We start from the raw sequence: 16,392 nt of genomic DNA on the forward strand, positions 1-16,392 counted from the left end.
AGTAATTTCCCTTTTTATCTTGCCTTTTTTGTGCTTATTTTGTGGGCCATGTCTTGTTAAGTTGCTTGAAACAGTGAAACTACAGTCTCCCTGTGATGAAGTGCCTCAGCACCCGGAACAGAAGCTTACTGTGTTAAGCTGTCATTTGCTTTAACTTTTTTATTTGTGGGTCTTGAGAGGAACCAAATTTTAGTCCCCACTAACAGTTGAAGAATGAATTGTGAGCTCTTGCTGGAACAGCGCTGTAAATTGCACAGCAGGATCCTCCATTTTTCTTTACAACACAAGGAGAAAAGAAACCAAGCCAAAAGCACACTGTGATCCTGGGTGCATTTCGTTGTTAAAATGCTGTACACCTTGCCCAGCACTTATTGTAATCTGTCATATACACGAGGAGGTCAGCAGAGTCCTTGTTAATCAGACCACCAAACTTAATGGAAATATTAATTTGAAGAGAGAGTTGTGTGAATTGCAAGTCACCTAATTCTCACAGCAGTTTTACTCCTGTTGAAAGGGCTTGGCCTCGCAGGTAGCAGCATCCTCATGATTTCCACTTTGAAGTAATGGCGTGTGTGAGGAATCCATTACTTTAGCCCTAACACCCTGCTGCGATGCTTGTGGGGGTATGCGACACTCCATTTCCTCTCATTTCCTGGCCTCACTGTCAGGGCTTCATATTCTCTCATAGAAAATGCATTTTTCCTCCCAAACTCATCGTTTTTTTTTGTCACAAACATGTTTTCTGTTTTTGCAGAAAGAGTGCACTGCCTGAAAATAGAATTTGGGACTGCAGGGGGAAAAGCAGGCTTGTGTAAAATATGCAGGAATCTTAATGCAAATTCAATCTTGGGCGCTGCCTTGTCCTGATTACAATTCAACCAATCTCAGGAGTACAAGAGTCCGCCCCCCTCTGCTGTCAAGAAAGATTACAACTGATAATAATCTGAGACACGATAGCAGGGAACTCAAACAATCTATGCTTGTGCTCCTTAAATCCCAGAGTCATATTACCAGGATTCCCTGTAGAGCAGGTGGTTTATGTTGGTGAGCCTCCTCTGTAATACTCAGCCATCAGTAGTGGAATATAACTACTGTAGGTACATTTACACAAGTACTATATTTCAGTACGGTTTGAGGTATTTATGCTTGATTTGAGTATGTTCTTTTCATGCCACTTTATAATTATACACAATAACAATCAGAGAAAATACTGCACCCCTTTAACTCTGAGGCTGCAGGTTTTGTTCCAACATTGGACGGTGCCTTTCTCCCCATGGCTATGATTTTCTCTCAAAAATGCATTTCATAGTCTCAGCTCCTCAAATGTGAGAATTTGCTGCTCATTTGTTTTTTATATATTCTGTTACATATATATATATATATATTTTTTTTTTCCACAGTAATTTTTATTAAGTTTGGACTATTGATTGGACAATGTTTGGGACAATGTAAGAAATTCAGAAAATGTATTGAGGAAATAAGCAGGAGATTAATTCATTGAGGAAAACAGTCATTATGTAAAATACTTCAACCTTAGTGCCACTTTGAGCAGCAACAACTGCAAAAATGCTGTTTGCACATTATTACATCAGTAATATTAATCCAATTCTATATAATAGTATAACATTACATTTTTCTGTATTTAATGCTTTTGCTTAAAATACTCTGAATAGGATACTTAAAGGTCCAGTGTGCATACTTAAAGGGTTTTAGAGATGCATGATAATATCGGCACATCATCAGTACCGGCAGATATTGGCTTAAAAATGAAATATTGGAATTGGCCAACATGATGATTTCTGCTGATATCACAAAGCAATACACCGTATATATAGCCTATTTTTTCAATTGCCAAAGTGAACATGTACAAAAAAAAATCAACCCTAAGTGGCAGTGTTTTTCTTATTTTGCACAACGAATGAATATTACACACATTGAAAAACATTGTATTTTACGTCTCTATCTGCTGGTGGGCCCTCACAGTAAGATTATGTGTAATATGATGTTAATTCCACTACAGACGATACTTGATCACTAAAGTTAGGTGGGGAAAAAGGTGTATATTTTGATATCGGTATAGGTTATCAGCCAAATGACTTGTTATATAGTGGCATATCGGTTATTGTCAAAATATTCAATTTTGTGTACTTTTGTTTTTTTTTAGTTTATTATCACCTGAAACAAAGAATGTTGTGTTCGTTACCTTAGAAAGAGCTGTTTATGTCTTTAAATAGACCCAGTCCTCATCCTCAGCATCCACCATGTTGTTCTACAGTAGCCCAGAAAAGACAAACCAGACACTGGTTCTTCAGGTTTTTGCGTTGGCCACTGTAGTTCCAGTTTGTTGCAATATGCAACCTCACCACAAGATGCCACTAAATCCTACACATTGGACCCTTACATACTATTGACAACGTATCACTTACAATTTAGGACCTTCTTGTAATGGAGTATTTTTGAAGTGTGATATTAGCACTTTTATTTAAGGAACTTCCTCGAGCACTGCTCATGATCAGTATTTTTACTCTGAACCCGTAGGTGACCTCAGATGTCCCTCCTCCTACATGCAGGGTAAACCATGCAGCAGCTGGTCATTCATCCCTTATGAGCACAAGCTTGCGGTCCTGTCAATCTGACGACCCACTGATGCTGACTGATGTTTCAGCATGGTGCTTCTGAGATTTCTGAACTAAACAGACCACTTTATATAAGGTACTGTGTCAAAGTGCAGTCTGATGGGATGCACCAGGATCAGGGCCAGCTAAAGATGTGTATACAGCTGGATCTAATGTACTGTTTGTGTAGAGCTGGAGTTGTAGGGAGGTGATGAAGGGGGAATGTACAAGAGCAAATGACTGAGTGCTGGTCATAGACTGCAAAAATAATGGGAGGTAACAACCATGAAGTGACCCACTGGTTTGTGGACTGCTGTTTTGAAGCCTTGAGTTTGGTATTTTGGCTGTTGCCTTCTTGTGTTTTGGAGTTAGGCTGTAAAGATGTTTATTTGTGTTGTAAAATTAGGCATTTTAACATGGATGTCTGAGGGGATTGATGCAGTTTTGGAGCCAGCCTGCAATGGCAGTTTGAGTGGCCTTATTTTTCAGTCTCAGAGGTTGCTGCTTGTTCCTAGTAAGCCCTCGGCATTGCTATTAGTACTGTGGCCGACAAGCGCAAAACCGCCCCAGTGGCCCAAAACATTTCCATTAGGAGAACCATAGCGACATGGAGTGAAGGGCTTCCATTGTGTTGACTGAATATGCAGTGTTTTTCTGTTGGATTTGTTTTTGACTTTGCATTGTTTAGGTATTTGCATGCGTTTGCTGTAAATGTATTTGCTATGGCTTTCTGCAGTATGCTTTTTTAGTGTTGCACATTTCCAATGTTGTGTTTGTTCTGGATTTCCGTTTGTTGTTTCTGAATTGGCATTGGCACCTTAAGCTACACATTTCTCCTAATTAAAATGTTTGGGTCGTTGAAGCAGTTTGACCTTGTTGGCCACTGAGTATAAGAGCTCTGAGAACATACTGTGCTCCAAAACAAGCTGTTGTTCAGTTTTTTCTTGCCTTACTTATTATCTTCAGTATTGGAGTGTGGACTCTGGTCTCTAAAAGGAAACAGACATGTTTCATTAGTGGATGTGGTTGTTGCTCAGGGCACCAGGAAGCATGCAGACCTTCGACTACCTCTCCGTGATGGCCAAAATGAGTGGCAGCTGGTCCTGCTTTGTAGTCTGGTAGTGCAGCATGCATGCCTCCATATTGAGATCCTAGAAATATGCAGTTTTTGCACAAATGCAGTAAGGCCGTCAAATTAAGAGCATAGCAGGCTTCATGTTCATTTTCAGATGGAATTGGTCCACTTCAGTGTGTGCTAATTGCTGTCATATAACATTTTTATGATCTTCATTTGCAATATGATGTTAATACAGAAGCTGTGGAGGGAGGATGGGATTTTGTTGAGAGCTGAGTCATTACTGCTCAGCATGGTATTCTCTACCAAATATACATGATTCTTCTTTTGCAGCAATTGGACATGCTGCAGAAACCCAAAAGTAAATGAGAAGCAAGACATAAAATTAAAGCATCTGCTGGTATTTTTAACAAACTACTGCCATCTTAGGGAGGAATACCAGCATTGCAACAGGAGGCAGCAGTAACTCCTCGAGAGCACACGTGAACAATAGATGCTGACAAAAATCTGTGCTGTAGTGGAGTTCTTTAGTTATCAGGTGTAAAAAGTGAATGTATAAAAAAGGGACACCAAAGCAACATTCATTTGCATATTGAAGTGTAATTTATTGAGGAAACAATTCACACATAAGGAGCCTGTATTGAACACAAATCACAGATTTTTTTTCCATTTCACAGGAGATCAGGCCTCCTGAGGAAGCACATTTTTCTTGTTGTAAATAGAATACAGCTGAAGGTAAAAAGGCAAAGTATTGCTTTACAATGTTCACAGGTCTATAAGAGTTACAGTGAACTGTGGTCTAATGGATTTGGTTTCAGCACTGCCAGCTATTAAATCCCCACAGAGAGCAGCTGAGCTGCACACCACTGGTTCATGTCACCTCTTATCAAAACATGGAAAAAAATAGCTGCTTTTCTGCAGTTGACAAATGCGGTCATGGGGAACAAAAACACCAATGAAAACACACTTTAAACTGTTGTAGGAATACAGTCAGAAGCAACTGTGCTTTTTAATACACATGCATGCAACTACTTTTTCCAATTATATACTATGGATGAAATGTTAATGTGCAGTTACCAAAAAATGTTTTCACACTAATGAAGTGGACTAATAAAAATAGAACACTGCAACAGCTGCTTGTGGATATATAGGAAATAAATACTTTATTTTTAACAATATCATATTTCACAGACCTTAGACAGGTGTACAATTACAAAGACAATCACAGAAAGGAGTGTGTTTTCCCATTATAAATTTCTTGAGTCAAAACTGCAAAATACCAATCTTTAACACTGTGATTCTCAGTAAAAAGTGTAACAACTGACAGCCGTCTTGACAATTTAAACTTTTCATTAACAGGCTATTTCTTACAAACAGTGGTAAACATACAGATAAAAGTTTTAGTGAAAAAGGCAGATATAACCTTTGGCAGGAACATGGCTGCTTTTGTGCTTTTTCTCATTTTATTTTAGCTTTTAGACAAAACTGAATTTAGATGTTGAAGTTTGACTCACTTGGCAGCATTTTTTTCCCATTCATTGGTATTTCAGAATACTCAAAAAAAAATCCTGACTTTCACTTTCAAATGCTTGAGAATGAAGAGTTACCAGTGCTTAAAGACAGTTGGTTCTCAAGGCAAAAAAAGTAATCTGCTTATTAGTCTAATGTTTCATAAGAAAACATCAATTACAGATTACTTCAAAACCCTGTCCAAATGTGCAATTCAGTGATTATTTTTTTTTCATTACAGAAAGGAAAACTGGGTTGTTTAACCACTGAAAACTCTCTTAGCTTACATGTCCAGGAGGCCAAGGCTATAGTGATGAAGTTTGAGGGCAGAAGTCCGTCAGTCACTTCACAGGTCCAGTCAAGTCTGCTTTTCTAAACTCCAGGCCACAAAACACAAAATGGAGGCACCACAGACAGAAATGACATAAATGGGTACGGTCACAATAAGAAAATGGTACATTGGCTTTAAAGTGCTCATTTTCACACAAACAATACAAAAAGGCCTCTAAAGCAAGGCAAAAATGTCAGGCCACATTATTTGTCGGAGAAGTCATCTTCTCTTTCATCACATACAGAAGAGAGGGGAAGCAGTTTCACCGAGCTCTGCTGCACGAGGCCACACACCTCAAAGTCCTCCCTCGTGAAAGGGCAGTTCTTTAAAATACTGTCCTCAAGTTCCTCTAAGTACTCCTGCCGCAGCACAGTCTGCGAGCACGATGAAGAGCAGGAATCGTTTTCAAAGCTGCTCTCGCTGTTGCTCTGATCTGCTCCATGTTCGTTGTGCTGACTCGTGTTGTTATCTGACATTATGTAACCATCCTGATCAATTCCCTGTCCGCTCTGATGATACATGCTTTCACCGACTGACAATGTGTCGCTCTTCTGAACATTTCCATGTCTGCTATGCTGGCTGCTGAAATTTTTATATGAAGCCATCTTGTTTATTATTTTGGCATTACTCTCTAAAGGCCTTCTTGTGGTCTTGACAGATTTCACGCAGGCCTTGGTGTTTGTCGGGATGTCTACTGGAGCAAAGTCGCTCTGGCTGAGTCGACTGAATGGCACCGACTCTGCCATCACCATCTCTTCAGGCACTGTCTGGACAATGTTGAGGCTCCACATGTCTCCAGCCCCTCTTCTGTTTTTGTCAGGGCTGAGCTTCTTGCTCAGGTCAACAAAGATGCAGTCAGAGTCCTTTTCACTACTTTCTGTGTCCATCTCTTCCTCAGACACGTCCTGCTCCAGACACTCTGCCTCCCAGGCTTCTTGACATGAATTTCTTGATCCCCTTACAGGAGATTCAAATACCACCCCTTTGGGAGCAAGAGGTTGAAAATGTCTGCGCCTCAGGCTGGTGTATGCTGATGAGCTGAGATGGCTCTCAGCCTCAGGCTGTCGTAACATGTAGTGTCGGACTGACTCAGGCACCAGGATATCATGGCGCTTTTTGTTGGGCAGTAAGGCAGAGAAGCTTCCAGGTACATTTTTTCCTATGATGGGTACAAGGGTGGTAGGTTTAAGTGCAGAGACAAAATCCTCCAGCTCTTGGTAAGAGGAGTGGTCGGAGTAGGGCACCACATAGACGTTGGGGTTAAAGGAGACCAGGGGCCTGCTGGTGGGAAAGATGGCCAGAGTGGGATCCTCTTTGTTCCACTGGGTTAAAGTGGCAGAGCAGATCTCTGACTGCTCCACGGCTCGGATACGACCGGCTCCTGGGTCAGTGGTAAAGACGTCAGGCAGCTCCAGGGCTCTGAGGGTCTCCATCCTCTCAAAGCTCACCTCGATCCAGGTTTTAAACTCCATCGCCAGCTCCACCAGCAGGGACTCCTTACCCAGCGCATACAGGCCTGCAAGGCAGCGCAAGAGAGCATGAGGGTCTGTGCCTCAGCAGAGTGCAATAGAGTGCAAGGTCACAGAGCAGAGCAGAGAGAGTGAGCGTGTGGAGAGGGTGTTTTGTGGTTTCTAAACACCTAATGACTTTGTATTGTAACTCACATACATTCACATTGACCCCTGTACCTCATTACAGTTTGGGCCTTGTTTTTTTTGTCAGATGGCTACACAGAATATAAATTGTTTATTGACTTAGGGTCACAAAATTCTAACTGGCAAAGCAACAGAACAAAATAGTCTGCTTTTTGCCCGTATTCATAAGAAGACAATATTCCTACTGAGCCATTCACAAGGCTAATGAAGATGAAAATTCCACCAACACTCCTGTTTACATGCAACCATGCATAATCTGATTAACGTGCCAGAATATGCCGCTTATCAAACCAAAATATGGAGAAGTAGAATAGCTGGAGCTTCATTTCATTTGCTCTTTTTGCATCTAAATATGATTTTTTTCACTGTTTTCTATCAGTGGTGGACTTGTTGGACTCCCTCTTTCATATATTTAAAAAGCTAGTGTGTTTTTCCTTCCGTCCAGAAACGTGGGATGTGGACTTTCTTTTGCATGCGTCTCTACCCCACAGATTTGCAAACTGTCGGCGAGTTGGTTTGTGTATCCACGACAATGCACAGAGCCTCCTGCAAACAGACGGGAGGCTGTGTGTTGCAAACAACAGTAAAAATTCAGAATACTTAAACTGAAAACGCTGTTTATATGACCCTCATGAAATTCAGAATAATGTCATATTTGGAATTATAAGGGAATACTGGTGTGCATGTAACTGTAGCCACTTTTCATAACGTGCAAGTGTGTGAGGATAACAAGATTTATCAAAGACAGCACACAGAGCCACAGTGAAATAAAAAATAACTGTCACATACTTAATGTTTTAAATCACAGAGTCCCAGACTTAATAGAGCACAGTACACAAGTACACAAGGTGTGTTTTTAAAAAGTCTGAATAAAGTTACCGATGACAACATTGTGGTTTGGGTGGCTGCGGATGATCTCTTTGACTTGTTGGGTGGCTCGCTGTCTGGAGGGTAGGGTGCGGTTGGGGTCACAGTTGGTGTTGTCCAGGTACAGGACATCTATAGTGGTGTTGTTCCTCAAGCACGGCTGACGCAGCATGGAGGGTGTATATCTGAAGTCACCTGAAATTAACGTGTCAGTGCTGACTGTTACTTCCCATGATTCTGTAATAGACAAAGTACCTGCATTTCTTACATTGTGTGATACCAATAGTATTGCTGGAAAACACAAGTAAAAAGAAACAAGCCTTAGTTTAAGAAATACTCCCCACACCATAGAAGCATCAGATAAAGTATTTTGCCCATGCATGCAGACACTGACCAGTGTACAGTATAGAGCCAAAGTAGCCTTCGAAGAGAAACATGACAGCCCCTGGACAGTGGTTGGCATCTATCAATGTGACTGTCAGCCTCTCCTTGCCGATGTCATCCAGTGGCAACAAGTACGGCTCATCCAACTCTAACGGATGAATCCACTGTTCTTTCACCTGAGCAGAAATAGAAACTGTTAGCAGAAGATAACTATATGCAGCAATGTGTCTACTGGTGTTAAACACCACTTCAACCCTAATCATCCCAATTTTCAGCGCGTGACACGAGTTTGTAATACTGTTTGTCATAATAAATATGTTGACAAAGTAAAAGAGATGCAGGGTACTGAAAATTATACTTGAGCCCAAGAAAAAGTTCTGTCAGACTCAATTTTCTGATCTTCTGAGGTCTGCTTTGTGTCGAAAGAGTCAAGACTAAACATGGGGAAGCAGCATTAGTTTATATGCACCACAAATCTCCAAAGTCCAATAAAACTACAGGTCTGCTGCACGCTGTTCTTTTAAATCAAGGCTTAAGACTTTCCTCTTTGCCACTAACTTGTATTAAAGTAAATATTAATTTCTTTCACTGCGCTGTAACTTTTATTTTTGTATTTTATGCCTGTCTTAGTATGTTTTGTGTTCTGATTTTTATGAAGATACTGTATGCCGTTATTAATGCACTTATATTATGACTTCTTTTATTTGATCTCTTTGTTAAGCACTTCGGTCAGTGTTTGTTTTTTAATGTACAACAGATATATTCAAGAGTTGGACGAACAATTATATTCCTCTGCTACGTCTGCAAAACAAAAGGTGATTGTGCATTTGCTGTTTTAGCCCCGACCCTCTAGAACAATCTTCCCCAGTCCATTAGATTTGCAGAGTCCTTGGACTGTTTTCAAGGTCTGCTAAAAACCACTTTTAAAGGCAAGCCTTCCTGTAGCAACTCCATTTTTAATGTTTTAATTTGTTTGTTTTGGTCTCGTCGGTCCCTCATTTTACTGTCTCCTGTATTGTAATTTATTGAAACTCAATTAACTATTTTGTTTAAGTGCTTTTTAAAACAACACGTTTTAAAAAGTGCTATATAAATAAAGTTTTACATACTTACAATATGTGCAACATGTTAAATATAGCCTACATTCAAGAGTTAAAAGAATATTGCACATTTGAATTGCACAGAGGATTGCTGTAGTTGAAATATTACAGCAATTATCACAGTAAGGACAGTGTATAAAGAATTATTACACCTTAAAAAACGATTGCACATATGAAATAGAATAAATTAATTGCGGAATTATAATTGAAGAATTGAGTCAGGTTAACAGGTAGAGTCAACTACCTTGGATAAGGGGGGAAAAGTGATACATTTTAGTTGGGTGACATGTTAATTACACCCATAGATCACACATTTGTGTTTGCTGTCGCTCTCCTCACCTGCAGTTTGAGTCTGAGCAGCGTGGCGGTGATTGGGGAGCAGTAGATGGGCCGGTTGCTCCAGGTGGAGGTCAAACCCATCGTGTGGTCGCTGTGCATGTGGGACAGGAAAAAGAGCCGAGTGCCTGGACACTTCCGTACGTACCAGAAGTCCACTGCCAGCGGGGTGTGCGGGATGACTTTCCCGTTTACCGACATTGTCCGAGGTTTCGCTGGATATCCTACAATCAGCGGTTTAACAGGTGAGCTCACCATGAACAGCTGTCAACAGACTGATGATACCGTCCACAGATCCACGCTACCTGCTGTGTGTCCGTTAGTTGGAGACTCACAAACTAAGGTATCCACTTTGTAAAGTTAATAGTGTTTCCGCGTACATTACACATTTTGTGTTTATTTAAGGGCACCGTTGGCAATAATAAAGAAATTCTGTTTGCTAGCCAAAAAGGGGACTCCAGGCTGCGGCTAACGTTAGCTAGTTAGCATTATCCGGCCAAATACTCCTTCATTATTGTCTCGCGACGCCATTATTTTGCCGCTGAAAAATATCCTGTCCAACTTTAGACATAACAAGCAGCTGGTTGTCGTTTCATGTTCACAGTTACGGCGCTAACAGCGGCTAACGAAACCCGCGGCTATTTTCAATTCAGCGCTCAACGCCTCTTCCCGTACTACTTCTTCTATGGTGCTGTGCTGTAGCTGCCATCCTGGACGTTGTTGCTGCCGCCTGGAGGTCAGCGGACAGGTAGGTCCTCCTCTGTCCGCGATGAAAACATCAGCATTTAGAAGCCTAATTTACTTTAAAGACATTGAATTGGGAGCACATTTTCGTCAGAAACAGTTACTAAGAATGACTAGAAAAACTCATATTAAGTGACATATTGACTCAAAGTAAATCAAAAAACATACATTTTGACAAAATTATGACTCACTATAAACTCAAATTTACAGTGAGTCAAATTGATTCAAGTTTATGAAATTTAGTGATTGCAGTATTAAGTCAATTCTATACAATAAGTCAGGATTAAAACATAGTTTTCATATATCTTAAAAGTAGTAAGTAGTTTATATTTTGCTGTAACTTGCTGGTAGATCAAGTTCATATTTTCATCCTGGTACAGTTAAATTGTGTGCGTGTGTGTGTGTGTGTGTGTGTGTGTGTGTGTGTGTGTGTGTGTGTGTGTGTGTGTGTGCGTGTGTGTGTGTGTGTGTGCCAACTGCTGAAAAGACAGTTTGGGGTAATAAAATAAAAGGAATTATTTTTTACCTTAATTTATCTGTTATTAAACCCTTTGACCATGATTATTCACATGTATTTATTTTAGCTATTTATTACAAATTCAAATAAGTTGTTGTATGGTATTTTAGAAGTTACCTGGTTAACTGAGTAATTCTGCTTGGTACAATACTTCCACTTGGACTCTGGTTTCTGAAAGGCAGTTTCTGATGGACATTGTTAATGAAACCAAGGCTGACGTTTGCATTTTCCCCTGAATAAGGACTATTTTCAGTTTATTTATGACCTCAGGAAAAGTGGGTGCTTTTGCAGTAAACTCAGTTGAGTGGCTATTTTTTTTCTCTCTTTTTTAGGCTTTTTTGTGGCATGTAACTTTTTTGCATAATATTTATATATTTTTAATATCACATCACATATATAATGCTAATTAGATTTTTTTTGCAATGTAGTTTAAACTACTATTGTAATCAAAAATATATTGCTCTTGAGGAAAGCTTTGCTGAGGTTCAGTTTCTTCCAGTGTGAAGTAATTGGTAGCTTGCGGAGCTGTGCTCTCAAAGTAAGTTCCCCAACATTGTTACCGTTAACTTTAGTGTTTTGACTCGCCAAGAGGTGTTATATACAACAAAACCACTAATATCTTTGCAAAGACCAAGGAAAAGCCTGTACAAACTGCTGCAGGAAAGGAAAAGAAACACAAAAGAAATGAACATTGACAGATTACACCTTTATTTATCTGGTTTCTAATTTAGAAAGATTTTCAGGTAAACTTTTTTTGACTACAGTAACACACTTTTTTAAAGTCCTTTCCTCAAATCAGTAAAAGCCAACTGTTCAAATTAAGAATCGATTGACTCTCTCGAGGCACTTTATTAAGACTGACTTTACTGATGTTCAAAAAGGTGGTTTGATTGTAAATGTACATAAAGGAGCATCACCCTGAAATTGATTGAATTGTAGATAACTTTCCAGAAGATGGCGCCATAAGATAGGAAAAAGTTTTGACTTGATGTTTTTTAAACAGAAAATTAGTCTGTTGGATATTTATTTTCAAGATGCTCACATCGTGATAGAATCTGAAAGAACTGAAAATATTATTTGTGCAACAAATTCATCCATTCAGTTGGCTTCCATGCTCATTTTGATTTATACTTGTATTAGTTTTCAAAACACAAACATACCTTTAATACATGGTTAAGCTCTACATAACACTGTCTTTTTTCATCCATAGGATGACAAATTGTGACTCTGTATCACATATATGGGAGCTTTTTTTCTCCTCTGTTATGGAAAATAAACACAAAGCATTACGTTGTATAAACTAGTGTTTTTATCTGATTGTGATATCAGATGATGGATTGCTTCCACTCTAAAACCTTGGCTGACTCATCTGGTGAGATGCTTTTATGAACACATATAATCCTGCGTGTAATTGTCCTGTGCATCATCACGTCCAACTATCTGTAACATTTGTTTATTTGTAATTATTTTCCAATATACTAAAGGGTGGTTACTGCTAAATGGGGGCGTTGCTATGGTGACAGCGACCCATTGTAGCACCCCCCCACCCCCGTTCGCACACTACTCACTTTTCAGGATTATACCTGGGATTGCTGCAGCACATTCCTGTTATCACACAGCGTGCGTCCTCAGCTCGTATCCAGAGGCACATTAATCATACTCTGCTTTACAGTTAATTATCTATCTACCCAACAGACACACACACACACACACACACACACACTTGCACCCCATGGAAACCCTATGTCAGAGATATAGGGTGATTAACTGAACAGGAGTGGGTCGAGCTCAGTCAGGGGAGCGCCTGTTACTATTCCCATCTTATGCTCTGTGATAAGTTGCACAACTTGGTGCCCTTTAGATTATTGCACACTGTGTGAGACAACTTTATACAGTCATGAGACAAGTGAGTCAGTGGGTGATTGATTACAGTTTTACTCCCAAGTGATACTAGAGTTGATTTTTAGAGTAATAACCCAGCAGTATTTGTCAGTTATTTCCCTCCATTCTTGTGCTGCAATTTAGTTAATGGATTCTTTTTTTTTTACCTTCATACATTTTACATTTTGGCATGTGAATAATGAGCAGAGTTATATTTGGAGCATACAGTAAAAACAGCTGCAGTGTAGGGGCAGTGCTGCAGTTTGAGTAAAATATTGATCATATGGAAAATATTCCCGATATACTGTATATCCATGAGCCCAGACTCTGAAGGCTTTGAGGATAAATCATAATACACCAAGGAAAACAAAATGTGTACCACATATGTTATCAGTCAGCAACACTCCCACAAATGATTTAGCATCCTCATTAACATGTAAAATCTTAGCACCAACTCATGTTTTTTTTTTTATATACCAGAATGCACAAAACCAAGGTGCATCAGTACTTTATTCTTCAGAATGATACGAATTTCAACACAGCGGTAAGACTGAAAAAGAAAAAAAAAGCGGCAGTGTTTACATTCGTCAAGCCAAAGGTTGCTGAGGTCAGGAGGATGAGTTGTCTTCTCTGTCATGTTGTTATGCAGAGAAAAACAAAAGTGCTGTCAGACAGCAGCAGTGATGCTATGGAGGCAGATGGCTGCACAGTCTGTGATCTGACACTGCTGTTACCAACAGCAATGCTTTACATCCGATACACTTTTACTGACCTCATAAGTCAATGTGACCTTTTCTCTTCTTTCCTCCATGTTACCGAAACTTGTTTAAAAGTACAGTGTGTAGGATTTAGGGGAATATATTTGCAGAAATTTACTATGATATAACAAGTGTTCTTTAGTGTATAATCACCTGAAAATAAGAATTGTCATGTTTCCATTACCTTAGAATGAGCTGCTTATATGTACATAAGGAGAATGTCCTCAACCCCACCATCAGCCACGTTGCACGCTCTTGTTCAGTCTCATATTAGCATTGTTGTGTCAGCGGCAGTAGTAAGCAGCCTCTCTGTGACAAGTATCATATGAAGAACACACATTTTTTTATTGTGAAATTGCTTTATAATAACTATGATAATAATAATGATAATAAAATATTAACTTTATTTATATTGTTCCTTTAAAAACAGAATATACAAAGTAATTGATAAGCAAAGCAAATGTATACTTAGGCAATATAACAAAAGAAAGTAAAACAAAGCTTTAATCAGTGTTTTTAGCTGCTTGAATCAATCGGTCTGTTTATTTTAGAAAGGAAGAGACCTTGGCGGATAATTCAGCTGTCAGTAAAAATCTCTTGAACAATGAAAACTGAAGGAATTCTAACTGGTAAAAGTTTCAGCTGGTGGCAATCTGCAGTTTTCACTGCCATGCCTCTAAATCCCCATAAATCTTACACAGTGTTTCTTTAAATGAGTTTAAGGCACTTTGGGCATGAAATTTTTTGAGGTTCTCCGCAGCTGCATTGATGACCAAGTTAATTATGGTGAAATTTAAACATTTTCTCCACAAGATTTTCTGTGGATTCTCTTTTCTTCTGTGCCATTATTCATTGATCACACGTGAATAATGAGCAACATGAATTATTTCCATTGCCCTCATTCATCTGAGTCAACACATATGTACAGTCGGAAGCAGTGGCAGCTTTATTTCTCACATCCCCGGGGATGATGCAGTGATGCTGTATACACATTCCTGCGGAGATATTTATGGACACGTGTGAGAAGCCCTCTGGGCGCTAAGAGCATGCTGCCGGCCAAAATGAGCTGGTGAGAACACACATTCTCGTTTTGGCTCACGCTATCACTTATTCCATCTGTCTCTCTCCGTTTGTCTCTCTGTCACTCTGTTGTTCCACCAGTGTCTCTCTCTCTCTCTGTTTTTTGTTTTCTCTGACTTGATCCCCTTCTACTCTGTCATCCTCAGTAGGGTTTTCATGAGATCTCTTTCTGTGCTTTTGTTTTTTGTCATGTTGACACTTTGGCACTCACACTTACAGCACAGCAGCATGACTGCTGTTAACCCTTTTTTACAGACATTACAGACGTCTTCTCCTCACTGCTGTTACACCTGGTGTCAGAGGTGGAGGAGCTGCTGTTTGTGTCCAGGCTTCGAGCCATGCCGCACCACTATATACTGTGGGTTATGAGAGCCAGTTGGTTCCCTCGCTCCTCTGATTTGATTAGCTCAGTTCATTAGACTTTTAGGAGTGGGCTGGGTGGTGTTGCAGGCTGTCAGCCTGCTGAGGATCCCTGACGACCAGCGGAGGGTGCAGTTTTTCAGGGCTACATTATGCAGAGGAATGTACTCGTAGCTTGCTGTCACGGCAACGCTGCATACTGAGAGGAAGATGACTCTAATTGTCTTCCTGGAGGCTACAAGTCTTTTTGAATTTCTCTTGGTAGGACGCATGTGTTGAAAAAAAAAATCACAGCCAACGAGGGCTGAAAGCTCTTTAGACTGTGCCATCCTCATCAGCATCATAGATGCTGAGTGGTGCTGGAGACGGTCATTAATTCTCTCTATCTATGAGCAGGAGCTGAGCTTTGGCCAATTTATCAGCCATGTCAGACTTTAATCAAAACAGATGTAACCTGTGCTCCTGAAGGGGGAAGTAAACATATTGATATTGATCCTCAGGCTCATGAGAAAGAATAACAATGAACTATTGGAAAATTGCACAAGAAACATGTAGTCCTCTTTTGCTTTACCGATGGGTGGTGTCTTTGCTTAAAGGGAGCAGAGTAAAAGATTTAGTGGCATCTAGTAGTGAGGATTGCAGATTGCAAACAGCTGAAACTTCTCCTGCTTAGAATTCCTTCAGTTTCATTGTTCAGGAGATTTTTTTAACAGGAGCTGAATTATCCACAGAGGTCTCTGATCCTAAAAAGAAATAAACAGACTGGTCATTTAAACCGGTAAAAACCCTGAGTAAAGCAGTTTCACGTTAAAAATCAGTGTATGCCGACTTTGTTCTTCTTTTGTTCTTCAATGGCCTTGTGATTACAGCAGCCGACACAGAAATACAAATGACTCCATCTAGAGTGAGTGTCCGTTTGTCCGTGGTGGACTCCGTGGATGAGGACTTGTTCCCTACGTAAATATGAAGGGATCATTGTAAGGTAACAAAAACACAACAGTTATTATCATCAAGTGGTTATACACTAAAGAAAACATACTTATTTCATTATGTTCCATTTCTGTCAGTGTATCACCCTAAATCCTACATACTGGACCTTTAAATGTTAAAACATGCACAACAAAATCATTTGTTCTGCATTGGACTAAAAACTCAAATAGGTTGAAGGTCGGGGTGTATA

The 16,392-nt window shown here is 39.8% G+C and overlaps 1 protein-coding gene across 2 annotated transcripts; it reads right to left on the reverse strand.

Annotated features, from left to right (window-relative positions):
* Window positions 1–4,270: 4,270 nt before the first annotated feature.
* Window positions 4,271–10,616, reverse strand: dclre1b (DNA cross-link repair 1B). Of its 2 annotated transcripts, XM_042491955.2 has the most exons (5): window positions 10,178–10,616; window positions 9,876–10,096; window positions 8,447–8,612; window positions 8,065–8,247; window positions 4,271–7,046 (listed from the first exon to the last, which is right to left on the reverse strand). In XM_042491955.2, exons 2-5 carry the CDS (start codon window positions 10,071–10,073, stop codon window positions 5,734–5,736), a joined length of 1,860 nt encoding a protein of 619 aa, XP_042347889.2. In that variant the 5' UTR covers window positions 10,074–10,096; window positions 10,178–10,616; the 3' UTR covers window positions 4,271–5,733. The 2 variants fall into 2 exon arrangements, with proteins under 2 accessions (XP_042347889.2, XP_042347888.2); XM_042491954.2 differs by having other exon boundaries at window positions 9,876–10,616.
* Between the last annotated feature and the right edge of the window lie 5,776 nt (window positions 10,617–16,392).

Source organism: Plectropomus leopardus, chromosome 9, assembly GCF_026936395.1.
Source record: "Plectropomus leopardus strain MGB_pleo_1.0 chromosome 9, ASM2693639v1, whole genome shotgun sequence".
Classification (NCBI taxonomy): domain Eukaryota; kingdom Metazoa; phylum Chordata; class Actinopteri; order Perciformes; family Serranidae; genus Plectropomus; species Plectropomus leopardus.

Excerpts from the sequence above, each read along its gene's own strand:
- dclre1b (XM_042491954.2), bottom strand. The coding sequence starts at position 10,130 with ATGGTGAGCTCACCTGTTAAACCGCTGATTGTAGGATATCCAGCGAAA. Across the intron at positions 8,248-8,446 it reads TGGCTCTATACTGTACACTG|GTGACTTCAGATATACACCC; the intron begins GTCAGTGTCTGC and ends CGTTAATTTCAG. Across the intron at positions 7,047-8,064 it reads AAACCACAATGTTGTCATCG|GCCTGTATGCGCTGGGTAAG; the intron begins GTAACTTTATTC and ends GCTGCCTTGCAG.